Source organism: Ascidia mentula, chromosome 1 (genome assembly GCF_947561715.1).
Source record: "Ascidia mentula chromosome 1, kaAscMent1.1, whole genome shotgun sequence".
NCBI lineage: Eukaryota > Metazoa > Chordata > Ascidiacea > Phlebobranchia > Ascidiidae > Ascidia > Ascidia mentula.
In genome coordinates, this window is record NC_138566.1 from 11,177,804 (window position 1) to 11,201,909 (window position 24,106).

General features: G+C 42.3%; 1 protein-coding gene across 2 annotated transcripts; it reads left to right on the plus strand.

Annotated features, from left to right (window-relative positions):
• The first annotated feature begins 1,339 nt into the window (after positions 1–1,339).
• On the plus strand, positions 1,340–6,735 carry LOC145889021 (cystinosin-like). 2 transcript variants are annotated; one of them, XM_082979906.1, is made up of 10 exons: positions 1,340–1,805; positions 1,889–3,912; positions 4,050–4,207; positions 4,443–4,543; positions 4,615–4,758; positions 4,821–4,920; positions 4,995–5,114; positions 5,191–5,361; positions 5,431–5,548; positions 5,839–6,735. In XM_082979906.1, exons 2-10 carry the CDS (start codon positions 3,810–3,812, stop codon positions 6,000–6,002), a joined length of 1,179 nt encoding a protein of 392 aa, XP_082836032.1. In that variant the 5' UTR covers positions 1,340–1,805; positions 1,889–3,809; the 3' UTR covers positions 6,003–6,735. The 2 variants fall into 2 exon arrangements, with proteins under 2 accessions (XP_082836032.1, XP_082836024.1); XM_082979898.1 differs by having other exon boundaries at positions 1,340–3,912.
• The last annotated feature ends 17,371 nt before the right edge of the window (positions 6,736–24,106 follow it).

Genomic DNA, 24,106 nt, shown 5'->3' on the forward strand with positions numbered 1-24,106 from the left:
GATTTGGCGGCAATCGTAAACGGCCAATCAGGCTCATTTGCGTCAGTGCAATTGAGATACTATTGCACAGAGATAGGATTCTTAACCAGAGGTACAGGATTTGCTTTTGTGGTTTGCTGGATGTTGAATCATTAGGCTAGATTATATAAATTCTTCATTACATCTCTATCGGAATGGGGTGCGAGAACTGGTTGTGATTTGGGTTTCCGATTATAAAAGCAAAAAAAAAAAACATGGCGCATATGTATGCCTACTACAGAAACATAATTGCGCAATACGCCTTTATGCGACAGGTACCGCAAATCAAGGGCGTTTGTGATTATTTCAGTAACTTTGTCCGATGTTAGAGCTAAGTCAAAAAACTTAACGCCACATTTTAGGCAGGCATTTAAAACAATCCGTATTTGATCATTATAAACACGTACTAGTGATTTCTTGAGCCGGATCCGGGTACCCGGACCCGACCGGATATTGACCAAGTTTCAATACCCGGATGCGCCCGGATAATACACTTCATTTTACTGGATAGTTGGGAAATCATTTTTGTGCAAAAAAACGGACAAACATTTCGCAAATTACTCGTTTTTGGGACCCAGTCTATGATACTCGCCGACTTACGATTTTTCTGTTGTTTGTTATCAAGGCTTTTCGTGACGTGTTATACCATATTAATAAATACCCACGTTTATTTGTTCCACTCATGATAAGCTTAACCTTAACACAGCATTCTGTTTGGCAATCAAACATTTTTTGCCATACCGATAAAATACACGAATCGGTGTTAACAAACTGCCGGATCCAAATTATCCGGCCGGATTTGATTGATTAACTATCCGGGTCCGGCAGGGCCGGATAGTTTGGAACTGGGAACATCACTAAAACGTATAAATAAAAAATCGAAAATAAGCACGCTTCTCAGAAATAAGTACCTTTGAATTTGATTGGATACGGCTAAGTACGGTATGGCAACTCAACTTGTAGCACTACTGACGGCCGATCCACCGACGATTTTTAAAGAACCTTTTTAAAAGCTTTTTGAATAAACCGAAACAAACAAGGAAATGGTCTGACTAGTTTTTTTCATGACAAAAATATGTCAACACTTTTAAACATTTGGACAAAAACGAATTGACAAACCAAACCACAACCTAATACATGATTTGCACCAACGCCAATGCGCATGCGCGAGAATCGGGGTCATAGGTTAAGTTGTGCTACGCGCGTTTTGTTGTGTAGAAAATGATTGGTCTTGGTTGGTAAATGTCAAATATAACAACAGTTTTGGGATGTTTTTAAATTTTTTGTAGCAAAATGGAAAGCAAAGACCTTAAGCATGGCATAGGCGTTGCGGACGTGGACAGTTGGGAGTTTGCGGGAACATTTTAAGCTGTTTGGTTTGCAACCAATAACAAAACAAAGTCGAAACATGTTGCTTTGGTCTTTTCCGCAGATGTTTTGGGTGTGCAGTAAAGAATTAAGTTGTTAAAATCACCAAGGGAAGTTGCCTACATAAGTATTTTACGTTTTTCTGAAAAAGAGCAACTGCTTGACCCATGTGATGGCATTGCAAAGACAATCTGCTTTGTCTAAATGAAAACGATGTCGATTTACGTGGCCAAAAAGCTCCTAAATGTCAACCTATAAGCAGAGCATTTTAATACCTGGAGTCTCATTATATTAAACCTTTAAACTGCTGCCTACTGCAGAAGTACTGATTTTTCACATCCAAGTGTAAACCATCCCAAAAGATTCTCTTTGTGTTAGACCATCTGGAGAAATTTTGCGGGCATACTGCACCTGTACAGGTAAGTTGTTTGGGTAGTCCTATTAATTGTAAAGTAGCCTAAAATAGGAAATCAGTCTGCCTTGAAACCATGGCATTTTTTAGATTAAATCAAAACTGCAATCTCATTGCAGCATCGAGCTGAAACTACAGCAACTAAATTAAGATAAATCGTGCACTTCACTTCTCTTTCAGAGGAATGTATCAAACTCAAATTTTATAGGTTCATTGATTGCTAAAGAAATAGATTTCTAGCAATCTGGTTTGGACAAAACAAGTGATTATTTTTATATCTTTAAATGCACATTGTTAAACTGCCCTTCTTATGTTGTACTTTGTTCAATGCCTTTGTTTGTTCCTTTCAGTTTACTGTCAAATTACCTCGTGTAATTGAAAATTCTTGTGTTCACACAGTGCTGGTTGATTTATTAATCTTATGTGCAAACATTTGTATTAACAATAAAGTATGCATCTCTGTGACAAAACTTTCAAGAGAGCAACAATTTAAAATAAACCATGTGAACAATATTTCTTCTGACTAAGTAGTTCCATTAGATTACACAGAGCAGCGCATATCATGACAATATCAACAAAATACAAAACATTTTCAACATATACTCGATGATTGGCAAATTGTTTAGTTTTCTGGACCTCATACGAGGTGGCTTCAATAAATCACAACGTCTTACAAGCAACTCCTCACAAATGTGAAAAATCCTGTCAGCCATCACAAAGTCGCCAAACAGTGGTGTGTAGACTGCCTCTTCCATCAGAAACTGTCTTGATTTGCAATTACATTTTTAGGAGCAGTCAATAATATATTAACTTTGTTGTAAGGAGGTTTTTGAAAAGGCTCGGATAGGTCAACATTTAGGTCAATACTATGACTTTTTAGTTGCCCTGAAAGAAATTTGGTTAATGTTGTTATGATTTTTGAAGCCGATGACCAAAAATGCCAAATCTCAGTGCTAAATCTTTTTCCAACAGTTCAAATCAAAATCTCATCAATGTCAACACTAACTCATCATCAAATAACAGACATGTACAGATTTGTTTGCTTCTTGTTGCATTGCAACTTAATCTTTCCAGTAATTCATCCCAACAGATCTCTTGTCTAGTAACTTGAAAACTGATTTTTTGTTCAGTTTTACCAGTTCAAAAGATGTCAGAAAGTTAAATTCACATCGGCATTATTGCAATAGATTTTGTTTTCGGTTTAAAGAGTTCACTTGCATCTGCAACTACCACCTGCACCCAATATAGAACTTGGTTCAATTGTTTCATGGCTTGTACTTATGTTGGGACTATTTAAAGTTGTTAGGGCTCTTTACTTGCTTGTCAACCAGATGGTGGTTTCCTAGCTTTTATGACACTGGTTGTATGACCCATGTGTAAATTAGGAACTGGATTTTGTTTTGTTGGCCTGCCTTTATCAAAGTGCTGTTTGGAGCAAATGCGAGTCCATTTGCGTTTTTCACAACCTTCCCTTTTAACACAATTCACCCATCGATCATGATCTTCTTTATGTTTTGATTTCGTTGGAAACGGGTGAAGTACGAATGGAGAATGACATACGCACCGCGGCACCGACTACATCCAAGATTGCATTCATGAATTTCACACTCACACTGTTTAGATCTCCACTGACGCAATTTTCTTTGATTGTTATTGCAACCAACTACGCAACATCCAAGTCCTGACATTCAGTTTACAACCAAAGCCGTATAACAAACAAAATAAGTGATTATTTCCATAACTTACTATCACACAAAACAGCACTTCGCTCGCGTAGCACAACTTAACCTCTGATCCCGAGCTGACACTAGAGGCGCTGTTTTGGTGCAAATCATGTATTAACAGAAATCATATTAATGAGCGCGTGGAGTTGTCAATAGTATTGAGCTCACGGGACTTTTGTTTTGTTTTCACCTTTACAGCTGTTGCGGTTGGTTACCTTGTTCTGTTTCATTACATTGTGATGTAGGCCTAATGATACATCTTTTTAATTATGTTTTATTAGATATGAATGTGCAATATGTTATATAGTAAAATGTTTAAGTTATATATATTTTTTTATCTGTATATTCTGATGAGCGCTGCCACACTAACAGCTGATGGAAGCACTTCATGTAAGTTTTACTGTTTATTTTTACCACTTTATTCGAGTTTTTGTAAGCAATCTATTGGTGTTCATAGTTTAAATATACCACTAATGCTTTAAAAATTTTGTGAAGATATTAAAGTTTGATTTAATTTTATTGAACAGATTTAACATGGAAATCAACTGGAAAACTCATTCCTGGAGAACAAGACAATGTCACCTTTACTCTATCCACTCAACAATCAAAAAATTTTACACTGCATTTAAACACCTCACATCAGCATTCAGCAAATAGTGGTCCACCAGTCAAGTATCCAATACAGGTACAACACAGTTTTGCCGGATGTGATGCAATGCCATTATCTTAAAGCCTATTCATAGTGAATGGAGTATTTTCTTTTAAATTGGTTATAAATAACATGACCATATTCAGAAAAAATCATTACAATAGTAGTGTACAAAGGAATCTGCTTAGTCATATTTTGGAGCTGGATTATGACCTTTGGTCAACAACCCTTCTTCCACTAACACTTCCTTACATTTGATCCATATATACAGGTGATTTTTCCTGCCAACCACTCTACAATTCAGATGCCAGTAAATGCTTGCGCTGTTGGACAAATAGTTGTTGTGGTTAACACTTCTGATGAGTTAGTAAGGTGATTGTCTTTTCCATGGTTTCCATTTTCAGGTCTAGATGGACACAAATTAAAAAAAAGTTAAATTTCAGCCTTCCTGATAATCCCCGATTTAGGATCTATGTCATTCATAGCAAAACGCTTGGCATTGTTAACACTGTGATTGGGTGGATCTATTTTGTGGCATGGTCGGTCTCTTTTTACCCTCAAGTGATTTTAAACTTCCGGAGAAAAAGGTTTTTAGTTTGAATTCAAGTTAACCACTTTAATTTTAAAATCCCATTAATTCTCTTTGCAGTGTTGTCGGGTTAAACTTTGATTACCTTGCCTACAACATTACAGGATTTATTGCCTATGGATTATACAACATTGGACTGTTTTGGATACCTTTGGTTAAGGTTGGTGTCAGGAATACAAATATTTACACTTGATGAAGTGCTCCCTAAAGTAATAATTTATTTTTTTTGTGTAGCAACAGTACCTTGCAAAGTTTCCAGATGGAGTTAATCCTGTTCAGCCCAATGATGTGTTTTTCACACTTCATGCTATTGTCCTAACTGCTATCACCATCGTTCAATGCTTCATATATGAAGTATGCATCAAACTTATGTGTTTTCTTTTAATTCTTTGCTTCCTGTTCAATTAATTCTTACCATGTTTGTGAACAGCGAGGTGGCCAAAGGGTTTCTAAGATTGCAATGGGCCTTTTAAGCATTGGTTGGTTGACAGTCTTTATTCTCTTGTTTGTTGCTATTGGACACAAAATAACATGGTTGGATTACTTAATGGCTTTCTCGTATTTGAAGTTGGCGGTCACCCTTGTCAAGTACATGCCTCAGGTAAGACTATAGATGTTGTCTCTGTTGTTGTACTGGTTTTTAGTTTGTAACATTTCATGTCCTGTACAGGCTTATATGAATTACAAACGCAAAAGCACAGAGGGTTGGAGTATTGGAAATGTGCTTCTGGATTTTACTGGAGGTTCTTTAAGTATTTTGCAGATGTTTCTGCAGTCTTATAACAACGGTATGTTCTATTTAATTGTTTTACTACCAACCCTGTTCGTTGAACAAGAACAGCCCTAACCGTGTGACGCCTCGGCATTTTATATCCCGCCTGCAGCTATTGTATGTTGTCGCACAAGCTGCGGTACTTCGTTTGATCAATGTAAATAGTGTGGTTCGAGCTGGACATGTGACCTGCATCTACGTCACGGAAAAACTTTTTCTATGCTTGCGAAATAACTATGCATTAAATTTAGTTTCTACGTCTGTGTAGTTTCATTAGCGTTAAAGAAGGTTTTGCGTTTATCACAGATGAGTGGAATTTGGTTTTCGGCGACCCCACTAAGTTCGGTCTTGGTCTCTTCTCCATTCTCTTTGACATTCTTTTCATGGTTCAACATTATATTCTATACCGCAAGAAGAATTTCAAGGAAGGTGAATTATTGAATGACACAGACGATGCCAATGAAAACTGAACAACCTGAAACTGCTTGTTTTTGTTCCTGATGTGTTGATGCTTCAGCAATCTTTCATCTGTCATTTGTAAATATTACCCACACATTTTCCATACATCAAAAGTCAATTATTACCCGGCTAACATTTTTGGTTTGTCCAAAATTTTTGTTGATCTTTTTATCATTGTAGCAAAGTTTTAAGGGTTGAGTTTTAAAAGGTTGTTTTATGTCACGTGTTTACGTAGCACTTAACAAGACCTTAACACTTTTAATATAATTCAGTTCCACTATACATCAACTGCACTAAGCTTTTAAATGTTGTTTTCAATGCATTGTGCACAAGCAATGTTAATGATGTTACTTGTTTTTAACAAAGCTCATGTTCAAGAAAAACATGTTTTCTTCCTTTGTTTTTGATCCACAAAGCTTTAAACGTTGTGTTGATCGATCAGCGCTAGAACGGTTGGGTTTAGTAGTGTTAATTTCTTCAAGTTCTGTTAGATGTTGTTCGCCTGACACTTTGTTTGAAGTTTTTGGATTTTTAACGCATTAATGCAGATCCACCACTGACCGCCTAGAGCAATTTTGTTTGGTTTTATAACTTTTTCACTCTGGATTTTCTGAATATTGCGAATTCTTTTTACTGCTGTATTACTTTTATTTTGTCACGGTGAGGCGCTAAAGAGCAAACGTTGATCTCGTTAGCCTGATTTTGCCAGACAGATACGAGCGATAATTTGAAACGCAATAAAGCATCGCTAAAAAAGAACTGCTTGTGTCACTTTTATAAAGTTAGTATATTAAACCGACTTTGTTTTAAAACAGCCACTCTTACATTTTCTTCGTTACTGCAATAGTTTCCGGTGCACTTCTTGTGACAGACCGAAATTTTTAAAGCTAGGGGAAGCGGGTGTAGTCGCTCGCGTAAGCCCGTGCTATTAAAAGTATTATGACAAGAAATACTCAAACCAATACTAGAGGAATTTGCGCCTACAAAAGAGCGTTTTACGCCAAATAAAATTTTGTGCTGCAAAACAAACTAGTCTTTATCACAGCCATCCTGGCTTCTCGCAGCGCACGAAAATTTGTGAAGCAAACAAATTATATGCAAGTAAGATCTACTGTCATTATCATGATGTGTGTTGTACAATGAATTTCGCTGTTTCCCGAGCTTTAAAGTTTAGCCCCGCCTGAAATTATCTTCCATACCAAAAAACCGAAACCGTTTCGGGGCAAACCTAGTTGGCATCGGGCACCTGCTTTTTATGTTGTCTCTTCCGTTTTTAAAACCCGCCATCGGCTTTTCGTTCCGTTTGTCTTTCTCATTAGCTTAGCGCCCAGCTTTCAAAAGCAAACAAGCTCGCGGGCCTTAGAAGCCGCCGCTACTCAGCCACGAAAGCTTTGTTGACCACTTTACGATCATCAGTGAGGGCGGGAGCGCTGGTTCCCGACTCGACGCCTATCCCACGAAGTACCGGCTGTCCAATGCTATTGTGAGTCGCATCTTGTATGGTGCTTAGTTTGGGTTGTAAACAAGTTGCAGTTTACACTCGACACACGTTCCCATTGACTGAGATTAGTATCATTGCATTGTGTAACGACTCGCGACGTCGGTTGTCCTCGGTGCCTATTGGAATACAGGAATTCGCGACCGGATTCGTTTGATCGGGCGCTCGATTCGTGCCAGACAATAAGGTCCGAAGTAATCCGACGCCAATTTTGTATCAAACATGTGCGCAATTCAAGGGTCTCTCATACGTGTACACGCGGGAGGCTTAAGGGGGGCTTTCTTCCGCCAAATTCCGTACTCTCAATTCCGGTAAATTTTATCGTTTGATGTTTTGTGGTTCACGACCTGACCTTACAAAACGTAAACATGTTTTCGAACAGTTTGTTTCTGACTTTGCCAGGCATGTTACCATCTCAAAAAGGCTCTTCCGACAATGTTTTGACATGGGAAGGCCCTGTCACATGTTTGCCCCAAATCGTTGAAACGTTTGACATTGTTCTGAGTTTTTCCCACTAAAAAATCAGCATCAACATGTCATTTATCACCACACGAACAGTTTATAGAACTTTTTTTAGTAAAGGCAATTTTACTATCCCACATATCGATTTACAAACCTATACTAACATGTTAGGGGTGTGTAATTCCAACGGGCACTTTTATTGGTCTATTCGAAAATAGGTTTTCGTTTATAAATAGCGAGTGACGGATGGACAAAGCTGTCCAACCAAAATCGGTAACACTGCCGTCCAGCAGGCCGTCGGAGAAGTTTGATGTGTTCATTTGCCACTTACGTTTTCAGGCGTTTCACGCAAACTGACCAGCAAGTCGAACCCGTGTCGCCCTCTACTTCTGGGCAGTTTGTCGACAGCTGTAATCCGATAAAGACAAATGACAACGACGCCAGTTTCACAAATTGTGTGCTTGCTTGTAACTGATCAACCTGTTGGGTTGTTTTTATAGTGTGCAACTATTTGACCCGTCGTTACAGCACTAAAGGTTGGTACAAATGAGAACGTACCCAGCGTGGTTTGTCATTTTGCACCGTTGTCATATCCCACAGACGCACCGGTTGTGGATTGGTGCTTCCTGGAACAATTGAAAGGCAGCCGTGAGAGGTGAGATAGGGGACGAGTCGATCCCTCAGCGAAAGAGGTCGCGCTCCTTGCTACCGGCCAACACGTCGGGCTGAGGAATGCGCTCAATTGCGGATATAGAAAGGGATTTCGCTTTGACAACGGAAATCGTATTACAGCGCCTGTTCAGTCGTAAACCGACACCACATTAGACGGTTACGTCACCAATAAGAGACCGAATAGTGAATCATTAAACCGTCTGCGACGAGTTCCTTCGCGGCGGGCGTGTATACAACACCTTGACAGGGCGATTGTGTGCGCTTTGAGAGATGAAGTGAGATTCAAACAGAAGATACCCACTCGTCGGCCGGCATCGTTTATTTTTCGCCTCTGCGTTCATACTGAGTCACGTTGAATGGCGCACCAAATCAAAGTGGCCGTATCGCCATACACGTCATATACCTTCACATCGTGAACCTCGCTTTCGTCCAAACTTGTTGCGCAAATAGCAACGGAGCGCGTTGGTTGGAACTTGGCCCGGGTACAGTTTTGCCTTTGGCCGGGCTTTACATGGCTTGCAAACCAATCATGCGTGTGGTGGAAAAAATTGCCACCTGCGCGATGCACTTGATGTGGTGAGAAAACATTTGCCAACAACGGCGAAATTAATGAAAGGATCAGATGCGCCTGTTGCGCTTGTCAACGTTCAGTATCTCTAAAGACCTCTTCCGCTGTTTGTTGTTGCCGGGCGTATTGTTTGTTTTGGGGCTGAAAATTCCAGACGTATTTGGTTAAATCGATGCAGTCTTTCTATTGTTTTTGCTTTACAACAAAATTTTAGCATTTTCAAGCTGCGGATTACATGTAAATGTTCCAAATTTGCCGATGGGCTTTGTTACAGAAACATTATAACTCGGGAGCGCGAACGCATTGGACATCAGCTCTTTATAGAAACGCGAGTGAAAATGAACGGGGAAAAAGTGATAAAAAATAATTTTTATCAATCGTCAACGTTGCGAAGAAGTGCTGTTATCGTTGTCACGGTTGACTTGGGGGCATTACGGCCGTTGACTGGTTCGCTTAAACGCTGTCCGTCAGGCAGCAGCTGTTGCGGTCCGCTGCCGGGCAAGAAATAGCGTCCATTATTGTATTGCGCAAAAGGTATCTCTATGGGCCCCAGGGCTCCGCCAGTGGTGCCGAGGGCTGACCCTGTACGGCTGTAAACAAGTCTCGACACCGGAAGCCAGATGCTTGACTGACAGCCAACAAACTGCACGATCCAATTGCGGGGAATAAAACAGCCGCATGGAATGTGGGATCCACTTCGGGCAAGCACTATAGTAATGATTGGCAGCAGGGAAGGATCGCATCTGGCAACGATGCCGAGATTTGTCCACGTAGCATGGGAATGGGTCGCGAGCTTGGCAAAGGCCTGGGGGCATCAACATGTCAATGGACATATTTTAAACACCAAGTCATAAGAGTTCTTGAATTTCTTTTGCCCCGTGTTGGACACGATCGCTTCCTTCCTGTTCTGTCCCAATGACCGCAATGTAACCTTGAATTGCGACACTCAAGTGTTGTCCATGGCTCTGGTTTTATACAATCCGGCCAAAAAGCTCCAATGGCATGTTAAAATCTATATACAAATGTGACTTTAGGCTGCAAAGCATTTAACTGAATAGTAGGCATATGAAATAGTAGTTTCAACAATAAAAAAAAATCTTTTCCAACATTTTGCGGTGATAATAGAGCATTATTTGTTGATTTTTTCTTCACATGAATAGAAGCACGAACAGTACCTGTACATTGTTTTTAATATTGTGGATGGTGTTGCAAAGATACAAATCTTAAGCTGTAGTACAAATGGGTTTCCCTTGTTAAAACGCTTTGCAACCTTCGCGCAATTAAATATTTATTTGCGTCCACGACAAGCCGAAGGATCACCTTTCCCCTGCACAATGAATATATACCACCCCGATGCGTCAATAATCTATTCTCTCGACTGCGATTAATCTTTTCATAAAAATACAAAGAGGATGGACAGGTCATGTACCACTGGAGACAACGGGAAATGCCCCCAAACCTCTTATGGCCAAACGTACACCAGTGAGCTTTTAAGTCGCTATATGAACTCGATATATCGATTAAATAACTAGCCAGAGGGTGATTGGATGATCTCATTGAACGCAGTAGCCGTACGGAAATCCCAAACGAAGGGATTTAAGGTTGAGACAAACAACCTAACAAAGCCGTGGGACGACACACTCACATCGACCCTCCCCCCACTACAGGTCGCATCGTTCTGTTCTGTGGCTTTCGGAAGGGCTCTTAGGGTGGCAACGTTTAGCAGCCTGCGATCGATGCGCAACCCCTTCACCACAAGTGCTGTTTGAATTATTGTTTACTGCGTGTCTCGGTGCTAATTGAATCAAGGCTCTTGTGGCAGGTTGTCTTTGTTGTCGAGTGGTAACCGAGTGATAATTTATTGTCCTGTGACGCAACCTGTTCAAAGGATTTTCTGTTGCCTCTTTATGTGCGCAAAAAGCTGAAGATGTGAGGAATATTACTTGAACATAGTTATTTGGTTAAAGCAGTGCTCAACCTTTATTGGCTTACGACACCCAACGAAAAAAAATGGATTTCGCGGCACCCAGTGGCGAATCAAAGAGCGTCAGCATCGAAATATTGCTAAAAATATATTATCAATATCAATATACATGGTAAAAACAACAAAAGCCCGCAACACTCTTGGAAGTTACATATGGCACTCTTTCTGCTAAGAAACCACTGGGTTAAACTTAAGCAAGAAATATTTAAAATGCCGCGGTAGTATTATGGAGCTAATGGCAGATTTCCTCTGTTTGGTATTTCCGTACTGCGAACCAATACGCGGGATGTTTTTCAACGCATGTTGCAAAATTTACCATAAACTCTCACCTAAAACGGGATTTTCTCTGACCTTGAACTCCCTGAATAGAAAAGCGCGATAATCACCGAAAAGGTGGGTGTTGTTGCGCGTTTTTGCTTCGCGTGAAGCGCTGCAGTCTCAACAAGGAAACCGCGAACACCAAAACAATCCCTGGTTTGCAAACGTGCAAACGGAAAAATTTATTTTCTCATGTTGCCTTCAATCAGTGCCAAAGTTTCGAGCTTACAGCATTGCCCGTTCCTATTTTCACACCCAATATCCCACGCCGAATTGCCGCAAGACATTGCCAATTTCATGCGCAGCCAAATTGTTTCTTGCTCCTTCACTGGGAAAATTATGTCGCCTTGAGTACGTGCTGGGCAACATGCCAAAGTCGGGCCGATGGTTTCATTTGATTTGCCTTCAACCATTGCACCGAGCATAAGGATGCGGGTTATGGAAATGCAAATTTGAGTTTGCGGATGTTTTCGCGATCGATATGCGGTGTTGGGTTTCTCATTTGAGAAAACGATTTCCCGCAGAAATGCACGTCTGAAGTTTGTGAACTTAATAAATCTTTTAATCAGATAATTCACTGAACAAGTTTTATCAAAAGGGACAAAACCTCTTGAACAAATACAAAAGTAAAATAAAGTTTGTGTTATGAACGTTGTTTCGCTATTTGAGATGTAAACAACATGCAATCAAGAGAAATGTTCATTTTCCTTATCTTCCGGCGTCATTTAACTGGTTCATCCCTGTAGTTCATAGTTATAGATCGTATCTCCAGGGATTGCAAACTGGCACGCTTTAACCTAGAATATAGGCCCGACCACCGATTTCACACGCACCAAGACCAGCCTCACTTCGCGTGTGGATCAGCGCCAGGCGTCGACCCCATGTCGGCCCGGCGTATAAGAAGGAACGATTCGAATCTTGTGAACGTAGAAAGAGGCTACGGTCGATGCGAAACGTCAACTTTCCATGGTTCAAGTGCCACGGAGAAAGCTCAGGGTCGGTCGTGGACGAGAACCCAAGTCTTAGTTCGGCGCTTTAAGCAGGAGGCCATGGACCAAAGCCGTCGAAATATATCGAAAGCCGCAAGGTGGATTGCCTACGACCGGTATGGCATGGTGTTGAAAAGATGGCCAGGAGGGCTCTTCAGACTCAGCAGTGAGGGAATGTTTATTTGACGAGCGACTCGGGTCGTTTTCTCATCTGAAATTTAATCTTGATTCATAATCTGCAAACAAACGCTGCAGATGGAGAGTTGTGTGTATAAGGCACATGAGGAAAATACATGTCGGCGAGGCTTCTGTATATATCTAGTGCTGGCAAGAGTTTATTGCCACCGATTAATCATCAGGTAAAGCTTAGCTTGCGCAGAACAATCGCTTTTTTGCAAGCAAACCTATTTGGGTTAGCGTAGATGTGAAATGATGAAGTTGCCCATAAACTTTGTGACAGCAAATTGGCTTGATCAGACCATTACAAGCAAAAAGAGCTAAAGTTGAGAAATGGTGCGGCAACAAATTACAATTATCGTGACTGCTCTCGTCGGGCGAAAGCTTTGACGCCGCAATTTGTACTGTTAAGGTTTGGTGCGTGTAATAAGAGGATGATCGTCGGATCACAGCACGCAGGGTAAACGATGCGGCATGGTGGCCTCAGTGGCGACTTTCTCTTTATTCATAAGTCCGCTGTAAAATACAACTTACCCAGCGCGCGACGTCGATATCGTCCATACTGGTCAGTTGCGATATTGTTGTTTGTTTAATATCCAGCATCGCCAAGCCACAGCGCATAAATTCTTTTTGCATAACCTGGTTTTCAAGTGCTTATGGTGAAAGCAGTGTCCCATAACAGGGATTTGCCAGGCTAAGTCCCACGCGATCGACCTACCACAGTTGCGTTGTTGTGACAATATAGTTGCAATAATCTATCCCGTTCGGTGGCACGATTACCTGTCGCCCACTGACGTCAATCAGGAACGGCGAGGTCTTAGCTAAGTTTAGGTTGTACACCAACGAGCAACGGATATGCGTTGATTCGACGCACGCCTCATCCGATTAAGCATTTTTGTCGATACGGCCGCCAATCGCCTAATCTCGTTTCCTTGCGGCCACTAATGGTTCGATTTCGACGTCTTCGGCACGATGTCGTGAATGTAAAATCCATTCAGAATGTTCACATATCCGTGCACTATTATGTGCCCAAGCGGAAAAGAACAAAGCCCTAATTGTGATGCATTGGGTGCCGTTACCAAAAATATTTTAGGTATTTTTGCAAAACACGTAGCTTCTCGCGGTAACATTTATGCGTTTGTAAAATCAGTCATATTTTGTTCACACGATTTGAGCATTAGTTTTGGTTTTGTATCAATCTTTGTAGGGTGATGTTTTGGAGTATACCTGAACTTGATATTTCTCTGCGGTTAACCATCATGAATGTATTTCTGTGTCGATAAAACGTCAAAGCGTTTGTCCGGTCGTGCCTGGTTGAAGAGAGAAGATGCCCCCACCCACCCTTTAGTGGCCGGGGTGCATAGGTTGGGGATAAGGGGCGCGATGGCACTGGCAGCAAGCCCTCGCGGCTTAACCAAACACTGTAATTGGAGGAACGCAATTTTGCTCTTAAGGAAAGCGAGCGTCTGTTTCGAGTTGTCGTAATTTGACTCTGCTCGGGTTCGTCTGAGCATGTCGTGCCGTCGTTCACGGAGGCATTGCGGCGTTGACAGACGAAGACATTTTCCTAACCATGACATTTTAGTTACCAAGGCGAACTTGGCTGGCGTTTTACAGTTTGTGTCGGTGTTGCAACATACTCAGACACAAGGTATCAACTCTAGCAATGCACCTGCACTTTCATTGTAACGTCGCGTATTATATTTGAAGCACGCCCAACCTCATATAGCTACAACGAAAACATTTTTTTGTAATTGCGTTTTGACACCAATTGCGCATGGTCGCTTTGCAGTGTTTCAACTTAAACTTTGAAAGACCGGGCTGTCAAGACGCATGGGCTTTTGTCGGGCATTTCGAGGCGGTTTTTTACGGATGGATATATTTTACCCTAGTGGGTTCGATGCACACCAATTGAACATGGGTGGTCTTGCACTATTGAGACAACATCATCACAGCGCACTGTCAGTTGGATTTTGACAGCACCTCGAACTCCAAGCGGCTGCCCTTGTCGTCCATTCACACTCCTAAGTGTTTTCGTCTCCTAGTTCGATGTTTAGAAAACACGTACTGAAAGGAAAATACAATTTACAAACGCGAGCTTCCGCGGTTGTTTGCGCATACTGCCCGGTTTATCATCGGCTGATATTTCACTCGGAGGTATGTGCGCAGTTGTGTAAGATTTTCCACTTCCCAAGACAACGCGTTAAATTGTACAACCGAGCAATAAACAGAACAATGGGATACTTCTAGATCACCGATTATCGGCTCGATGTGCGGTTTCGAATTGCATCAGAGGTCTTTGAAATGAAGATACGCTATTTGCTCTGCGCTGGCGCGAACTTGGAGTTTGATGAAAGGGACGAGGTGGCGATAGACAGTCCACAGGGATTTTGCTAATGCACCGATCGAAGTTCGAGAAACAGCGATAGGGAGATGTGCCATCGTAGCTGGCAACAAGATCCAATTCGTTCTATTCAAATGTCAGAGAGATAACTCTTGTTAAATATGGATGAAATGGGATTTTAACATTTTGAAAGATGTGTATTGATACAGAAATATGACATTCCACGATATATGTTTTCAGCGAATCAATCAATGAAATGTTACCCCACGTTAATTGATTAATGCCTTGGAAGAAAAGGGAAATATATTTGTCTTTGTCTCTTGCCTGCCGCCTACTGTTTTACTTTCCTTTGCTGTGGTTTGCTTCAAAAACTTCATTTAATTTTCTCTTGTTTACAGTTTGTTTAGGCAACCGCCTCCAGCGAGCCCCCCAATTTGGCATCGTTGTTTCGGGCATCTACACAGCTGCAATGACCCGGATTAGTGCGTACGTCAACTAGGGGGGTTTCACGGGTGTGTTGCAGGCGGAGCTTGTCTGTTTTATAAACAGTCGACGGCCTTTTCGTGACTCCGCGAATGCATTGGGCCAAGGATTAAACAATACGTTAATATTTTATGTAGTGCATGAAATTGGGGTGGATGAACTTCGAGTCGTGGCGAGCGTCTGCTGTTTTCGCCATTTTTTGTTTTCCGCGCTAAACCCACAACTTTCCTTTGGGTTTGGGGTAGGACATCGACGAAAGGTTAATCGTGGGTTGTTATATGTTCGCCGTCCAGGCGTACTTTCTTTGTCGCTTATTGTGCTCCAACCACAGTGTTGTCTCAATGTCAGTGCCGATGCCTCGTACTAATAATCCCCCACTTAGCAATCGAGACGACGCACGCTCAATCCTGAAAAACTGGGCTTTGTATTGACCCAGTGTCGTAGCGAGGTTTTGTGCTTTTCCTCTCCATGATTGACTGCGTAGGACAGTTTGTGTTTTTACGGGACCCTCCCTTAGCTCAACTGAAACATCCGTCGCGGTCTATTGCATCACAGTGGACCAATGAAACATCGCCTACTCAGTAAGAAAGACACACATTGTCACTCGATGACGATATTATCGCAGTAACGGCCAAGTCCCGGAAGATAAGTAAAAGCGCGGGACCCGGCATCCTTTGTATGCTGGAGTGTACCCTCGTGCTATTTCTTCACGTTTTCCAATGTCTCCTTGGCGCCCTTTGGTTAATTATTTATGGATATTATTTTATTGAGTATCGGCGACGACCCAATGACTTACCCGCGAAACCGCCCGCCTCGCGTATATTTGTGCGAGCTGGTCTCGTGTCCTTTGTGATCGGGACTGATTGACATCGCCTTTCATTGTTCCCCTCCTCTCTAGGGATGCTTTTCTATTCTTTGGAATTCGCCTGCGTCTGGTGTTTGTGTTAGTCCAGAAACCGTTCGCCGTTTACCCACCCAGGAAGTGTTTGCTATTGTGATACAATGCGCTCGATGAGGTGTATTGTGTTTACAAATGGAGGGTTTATGAAAATCTCTTATATTCGCATTTTTCTGTTCACCAGAGTGGATTTGAACGAGGCATCATTATTCACACGTTATCACAACAAAATGTGCATTAACTTCCTGAAATGTTTCAGAAAGGGCCCAAAGTGTAGAAGTAAAGTCAACGACCACACCCAACGGAGTGTTATTTTGACTCCATACTTTACGCGTGCTTGAACCTGAAATCGTTGTTATGACACCCATCATTTGAAGGTAGAGGCGCAAATGCAAAATATACTTCCTTCACAGGCCAATGACTCGCATAGCTGTGTACTTCCCAGTGGCGGCGAGATGCGAAGCGCTAAAAAAACATCCAGTTTTCGAGGGCTCCTATCGTCGATACTGTAACGTGATGAGATCTGTATCCCTTGCGTTGCACACAGCTGTTCGGCGAGACGCATTGGCAATGGTTGTTGATACAATCGTTGAATAAATCGGTTGCTATAGGCCATACGACAAATATTTGGCCTCCGCAAACAACTGGGAGTGCACGTGGTTAACGGTTATTGTTTTAGCGGTAAAGGGTGTTGATCGACCAGATAATTAAATAATATGCTAAAGGTGAAAAAAATAGTCGATAGTTTACCGATTTACGAAAATTTGTTGTAAACGCTGTGTTCATAAACCGGAAATACAAAAGATGCAATCGATTGAGAATACAGAACAGAAACCGTTCACGTCCAACAATGACAAATCAAGTAAACAGTTATTAAAACACCCATAAATACTTCATAATCGTTGGCACCAACACATGACTTTGACAAAAAATCAAGAAACGCGAGAAAGAAGGGAGCAAGAAGCGAGTGTTCGCTCACTCATGTTCCGCGGTATTCGGAACCGAATATGTGAGTTGGGTTTGCATTCGATTGCTGTTGACTGCTGGTTCACCGAACTCAGTTTATCGATAAGTGGTCGTCATTTTACCCGCGAACAAACAAACCCACAGACACCTTAATCCCGTCTTGTTGTCGAAGCTTCTCTGGGAAGTGTAAGAAAAATGTTCCGATCCAACCAACGGCAATCCATCATTTTGTGCGTTTGTCAAATCCCCTCTTTCATTAGCGTCGCTTGACGAAGCGCCCGTTGCGTCTAAATTTGGTTATATATGATGACCCACCATGTGAGGTGATCAAAAACTGAGACTGTCCCGGTGAGCTTGTATACCAGACGGCGTTTGTCGGAGCTTTGGTGCTTCAAAGCGGTTTGAACCCGCGTTCGTTGAAGCTGACCCTCCGATAAACTTGACTGATTGCGTCAGGTGGACGTCCATGGTCTGACGAGTCTCTGTTTTGGGTTAAAATCGGATTAGTTGGCAAATTGGCGCCGGAGGTTTTTCATCATTAATTCATTACAACGCATGAAAGTTGGACCATTAAGTTAAGTCGCTTTTTAACGTAGGCCTGCTGTTTCAATTGCCCACATTTTGTTATAAGCAGAAATGCAGGATTTTTGTTTATCACTATAGACGTATTTTCCCTCGATGCATGGTGTTATTAAATAAGATTTTCGCCCCATTTTGTTTTCATGGATCTCACCATTGTTGCGTGTCGTTTATCAAGCCTCGCCAGACACAATCTTACAGAAAAATCTTTTCTATTCACGATTCTTGTCGCGGTTGCTAAAAGCGAAAAGGTGGCCATGAAATTTTAATACGGCAAGCAGAATTTTGCGTTGGTGAAACTCGTGCATTGGAAGAAAGGAATAAACGAGCTGGAGCCACCTGCTCTAATTAGTGCGATGAATATTTTATGACTTCGTCCGCTTCGACGATCATCTGTAACTGGAGTTGTAGTCACAAATTACAGCTTTGTTTAATATCGCTTGTTTTGTTTTAGTAACTGAGTCGCCTTTTTGGTGCGCAAGGCAAATCGTCGATAACCTGGAACCACCGACCCCCGAGGCCAGTCATGCTTTTGCGAAGTTATTGAATTCACGTAAACATTATTACTTGATGTCAGCGAAAGCTTTTCTATTTGCTTCAATACTTTTGACCTATGTGAAATGGTGCCAAAAATTAAGCATAACTCACTATCTTAATACAGGATTGCAATACTAAGTGTACGAAGAGTAGGCAGTGTGACGTTTATCTTTAGAAATCTTTTCAAACCCTTTTCAGTCAGATCATTCGAAGAACTCTGTATGTAGTGATATTGCATGTGACAAGCACTTTTGCTGGTTACAGATAGGTGGCACAGTTTTGATTTGAGTGAAAGTTTTCAAGAAGTATAAAAAAACCATAAAAAAACTTGTTTTCATTTGAGGTTTCAAAAAGTGCGAAGTGTTGCGTTTGTGTTAAGTTATGTGACGTCGGAATTATTTTTAAGAAGGATGTAAAAAAAGCAGTAATTTTTTAACAATTTAAAAATTTGTCATAAATTGTCTTATGTTATTCCTTTACCTCTAGTTTTGAGAGGTAACGAGTAAAGAGAGGGTAGCAGTCCCCGCTTGCAATTTTAAGATATTTTTTAATTGAACTGAAATTTTAGTGACGCTATAGCGATATAATGCTGCTTTATCAGTATAGGCATCGAGCCCTGCATTACCACAAACACGACGTTTTGATTACATCGAATCTGTCAGTCAAAGCGGTTTCGCGCTACAAGCTCATTCGTTGATAACTGTTATTCCTGTTTCCGATCAAAACACCTTCTTCGTTGAATCACGCCATCGCCAAATCGCGGCCTGCTCGCCGCCGGCAAACGTAAACTTGTAAACTGGCCGCTGCGCCAAATCTCCGGCATTAAGCGGTCCACTCTTCTCCTATCTGTCCATATCCATAAACTGTCAACAAACACTTGCAGCGGCGGTATTTGCGTCCTTAATGAGAGGGAGTGCGGTATACCATGTGTACATGCGCGGTGTAAGGCGAGAAAATTGGAATTGACCATCATACCGTGGTGTGTAATGAAGGTGGATGCCTTTTCTCATAATAACGTTATACCGCAAGATGCTCACGGTTGGCAAGTGATTATGTAGAGTGCACAAAAGTAGGCCGACCTGTGGTTAGTCTGTTTACATATATTCGCCTGCAGTTATGCGATAGCTCGTGCACGGAATTTGGTCTCTGGCTGATGTAAAGGTGGCGTGGTTACAGGTTCATAAATTAGTGTAAAATCAGCCGCTGTAAACAAACAACTGAAACTTTGGAGATTCTTTACCAGGAACCATACTATTTTTGTCCATGATTTTAACAGGGAAAAGTCACCGGAGGCCACAAAACGCCTTGCTCCACATAAAAGCGAAACCAGTTCAACCGCTTATAATTGTTGTCCACATACGTATTCACAAAACCATGAAACTGTATTTGACGGTTACAGTTCAACATGAAAGTGTATAATGAACCCTGTCGCCGTTGGTAAAAGAGCACCCGGAAAACAAGCAGTTATTTCTAAAACACTGTTCCTCGCCCGCAAGTTGTCATTAAACATCGTCGAGGCGACGACGGCTTCATTCCTCGACTGCACGTCGCCTCACAATTACCCAGCAGGTTTCCACATCCGCCACTTGTGTTTGGACATTGCCCACACAGCGTGAAATGATGGCGAGCTAAAGATCGTAATAATATACTTTCCGTGCGGAAATCAGAGGAACGTCGATTACTGCGGACGGTTTAATTGTTTTTTCGAACGGTCTGTAATGACGTTGAGCCCTTCGTCGCCTCCAGTCCCCATGGGAACCGCTCTGTAAGCGAAGGAGCAGAGACAGCTTCAAGTGAAGTCGGCTAAAAAGTTAAAAACAACGGCGTGCTGTAATGAGTAAAACCAATGTCTGAAATTAGGCCCGGAGGGCGAAAATACGTTGAAAAAGGCAGAAGATAATGGTAGTGAGAGAAATTAGTTTTAATAATACGAGATAGACGATTAAAAAACAAGAAAACCGCCTTTGCGTTAGTTTAAATGCAAACATTTTTAACGATCGTGTAAGTGGAAAAATAATAAATATTTTGTGTTAATTGGTTGTCTGTTGTAAACAAATGGAGTAAATATTTTGGTGCCATTATTTTGTTTCCGCAAGTTATTGCAAATTGAGGAAGTATTTGAGCGAACGTTGACATTCAGGTGGGTTGTAATCCAAGAAAAAGTATTCTAAAAGTGTCAGCGGCAATCTTTCTTACTGCCCGTTTCCTGTTTTGCTGGCATGCCATGGCGGGTATTGCTATGAAATGAAAGGATTTGCGGTCATTGGAAAGCATTTGAAACGGTTTGATCTCGAACTGACATTTCCAAACGCAACCAACCAATTAATTAACCCGATATCGTTTTTTTTTAAAAAGGTCGCAGGCATTTAATCGTTGGTGGCCCAAATGAAGCACAACAATTCGGGTCGTTTTTCACCGAGAACGTCATGCGTGGAAGCCAGTATTTGCCAATGGCTTTTAGCTTGCTTGTGCTAATGGCGCGCCAAGACCATTCGCGACGCCGTGTGAAATGGTGAATTCATCGAGAGTGAACTTGAACGCCTGACTTCAAATGCCCAAGACCGCGCCACCAAATATGTTTCCATTCCGTTTCGGTGCTCGTTGGGAGCAACAACGGTCGTTTTGCGTTTGTTGATCACCTCCCGTTCACGCCCCAACTCGCAAGAAAGCTGCAGCACTCCTGCCGCCTACGAGTGCCTGCCTCGATGCGACGAACCCAGTATTTTCGCGGCCTCCGCCGTTTCCCACGTTATTGGGCCCCAATTACCACTCGAGTGCCATAATTACTTGCCAGAGCAGACTTGCAACACATTAAACCCACCCTTCAAAAAGTGCTATACTAAGTTAAGACTGATTCCGACTACATTTATCATTTTCCTGCCACACGCGCGATACACGGGGGAAAGATTTGTGCAACACGTTTTGTGCAAATACATTCGTGCTTGGGTTACAGTAATTATTTCGCTATTAATCCCGAGGTTGTCAAGTCATTAAAATTCCTAGCAACCGTGCTTCTTTGAGCGATGTGTCCGCACCGCAGCGCATTTGAAACCAGGTCGCTGGCGGAGAATTAGGATTTCACGCTCACCTCCAGCCATCAGGACATCCCGATTCCCGTTTGAACGACTTCCGAGGCAGCGCGGAAGGAATCTGTCCAAAATTTCTCACAGAGACCTAAATGCGGCCCAAGTTCAAAGTGGTCGCCTGCATCCACAAATCGAAGATCGTGTCGTCACCAATTCCAGGTTTGCTGCTTGCGGCTAATTGGAAGGACGACCAAAATCGATATCGTTTGCCCTCGCGCCGACCATCAAACGCGACCCCTGGATGGCTGTAAACCAAATTTTGGTGTAGAACTGGGACGCTGGCGTGGTATCAAGCCGTCATATACGGCTGCTGGGCGATTTATTGCCTCGCTTTGCCCGATGCGAAATTTACTCAGATGCAAAGCAAATAGAACTAAGATGCGCGACAGTGTTTGAAGTCTATTTGTGAAACTTTAATCGTGTCTCGGAGTAGCTTTTAACATCAAAATGTCGCTTAGTATTTTATTTATTGACGGTGTGATTGGCAGTGACCTTTATTAATAAATTGTGATCTATATATAATGGCCATAGCGGGAAATATTTAAAGACGAAAGCAAGTCAATAGTTCTATGAATATCTGGCGCTTACTTCAAAAACCCAATCAACTTCGTCGGAAATGTCGCATTTTATCTTTGTGAAACGGTGGTAATAGTTCGATTGCCACTCGGCTGCATTTGATTATTGTCGAAGTGCGCTTAAACGCAAAGTGGATCCAAATGGAGTGTCCTATTTGCGACTCGGGCCTCGAGTATTTTGCCACAAGCAGAGTGTGCGCGTCGCGGCGGGACAACGCTGAAAAGGGAGATTCTTGTCGCACGCGCATGCGTTGAGAGAAAGAATCGAGCCGGGAAACGAAGTCTTTTTTCTTCGCGTTCCTTTCGCTGCTTGAGACTGAAGTCGATCCCAGTATGAGTGGTTTGATTTTGGTGTCGACAGCGGCTTTGTTTCACTAACGCGAGATTTGAGATTGACTTGCCGGTTGCGGTGTCAGTCAGGTGGTAAACAGAGGTGGAGGTTTTCAGCCATTACGTTTCTGTGTAGAACAGCATGTAAGCAAATAGACAAGTTGGTTAAATGTATGTTCTGAAGTTGGCTGGGATTTGCAGCGCAGTGTCATGAGACGGAAAATAGATATGTGTTTGTGTGTTTCAAGTAGGGCGTAGTTGCCTAAGAGCGTAAAACGAATGTTCGAACAGGAATATACTTCAATGTCCGAAGCACGCCCCGGGATTTCTGTGGATCTGAAAATAGAAGTGTCAAGATTCCTATGAACACAGTCGAGGAGTGGGCAAGCTTTGTTTTAATTACGTGGTGGTTGATGACAGGCTGCGGAATGTGTCATTGACGGTCCTCTGAACGGCCGCTAGACGGGTGCGCGGAAGTCAAGTTTAATTCATTCAATAAAACACAGTTGCGACTTGGCCTCTCGAGGTAGAACGGACCGTTTGTACAACGGGCACTCGAACCGGTCTCGAGCATTGAACAGAAGAGGGTGGCGTTCAGCTTTGGTATGTCGACTGAATTGAGGAATTGGGTGGTTACGTAGCGCGGGGGTGAAAATGTCGTTTCTAACCATGTGGTTATTTCGGGGCAGGTGTTCCAAGCTGGGGTGAAGAGATTTCACGCATCAATGGTCAGAAGGCATATAGGTGACTGTTAACACCGCTCACGGCCCTGAATTTTAAAATCGCGGTGGAGGTTCGAGGTTCGCGGGAAAGTGCGCAAAAAATCCCGGCAAAATAATTTCCACGATACCGAACTTTACAAATGCGTACTATTTGAAAGAGTGAAAGTTGTTGCAAGACACCGTGTGTCATTTTGCAGGAAGGAGCCACGACAGTTTTGTGAAATCTGTCGCTAATCGGATTTCGTTTGGACAGACGAATAACGGGAGATATTACATCGGATTTTCACCATTCATGCAGCGTCTGTTCGGCGTGGCAGCAGCAGGTCGTCGTTTGCGCCATGGGCAGATCAAAATCTGTGTCAAGGCATGCGGGTCGTTGTTATAAGAGGAATGAAGAAATGCGATTATTTTAGTCCGCCCTGTCAATGAAGGAAAGTCAATCGTGTTTAATTGTTTTCCTCAAATTTCCAACAAAGCAAGATTTGTCAATATTTAATTTGCTATTGAAAGGGGTTGGGTCGAAAAGGCGCGAAAACGTAAAGAATATCTTTCCGGTGTTATGTCCACACAGGAACACCACATCGATGCTGTTCAGCAGTCTTTGCGTGTACCGCGTTCGCTTTCTAATTCCCGATCGTCGCGTGTGCAGAAGCGGTTATTAGCTACCTCTCTCACCCACGGCTCATGTCAGTTCCTTCGCTCTTTTTCTTGTAATTACACTGCCCGCACTGCGTCCAACCGCCGATGTTTTGGTAATGCTGTGCAGAGACGGTGGCAGTTACACACTTGACAACACTGTTCTGTGTCTATTATTGAAAGTCCTGCACTAGAATTGTTTCGCCAGCAGTTGTGGTTGTGGGAACAGATCTGTATTAAACAATCACCTGCGTTAAGCCACAAGGCAATTCATGATGGTGCTGTGATACC

What these genes read in the sequence shown, in the direction of transcription:
- LOC145889021 (XM_082979898.1), top strand. Translation starts at nt 3,810, where the DNA reads ATGTGCAATATGTTATATAGTAAAATGTTTAAGTTATATATATTTTTT. An exon ending in TTTGGATACCTTTGGTTAAG is followed by an intron (nt 4,921 to 4,994) that starts GTTGGTGTCAGG and finishes TTTTTTGTGTAG; the next exon opens with CAACAGTACCTTGCAAAGTT. An exon ending in TTCAATGCTTCATATATGAA is followed by an intron (nt 5,115 to 5,190) that starts GTATGCATCAAA and finishes GTTTGTGAACAG; the next exon opens with CGAGGTGGCCAAAGGGTTTC.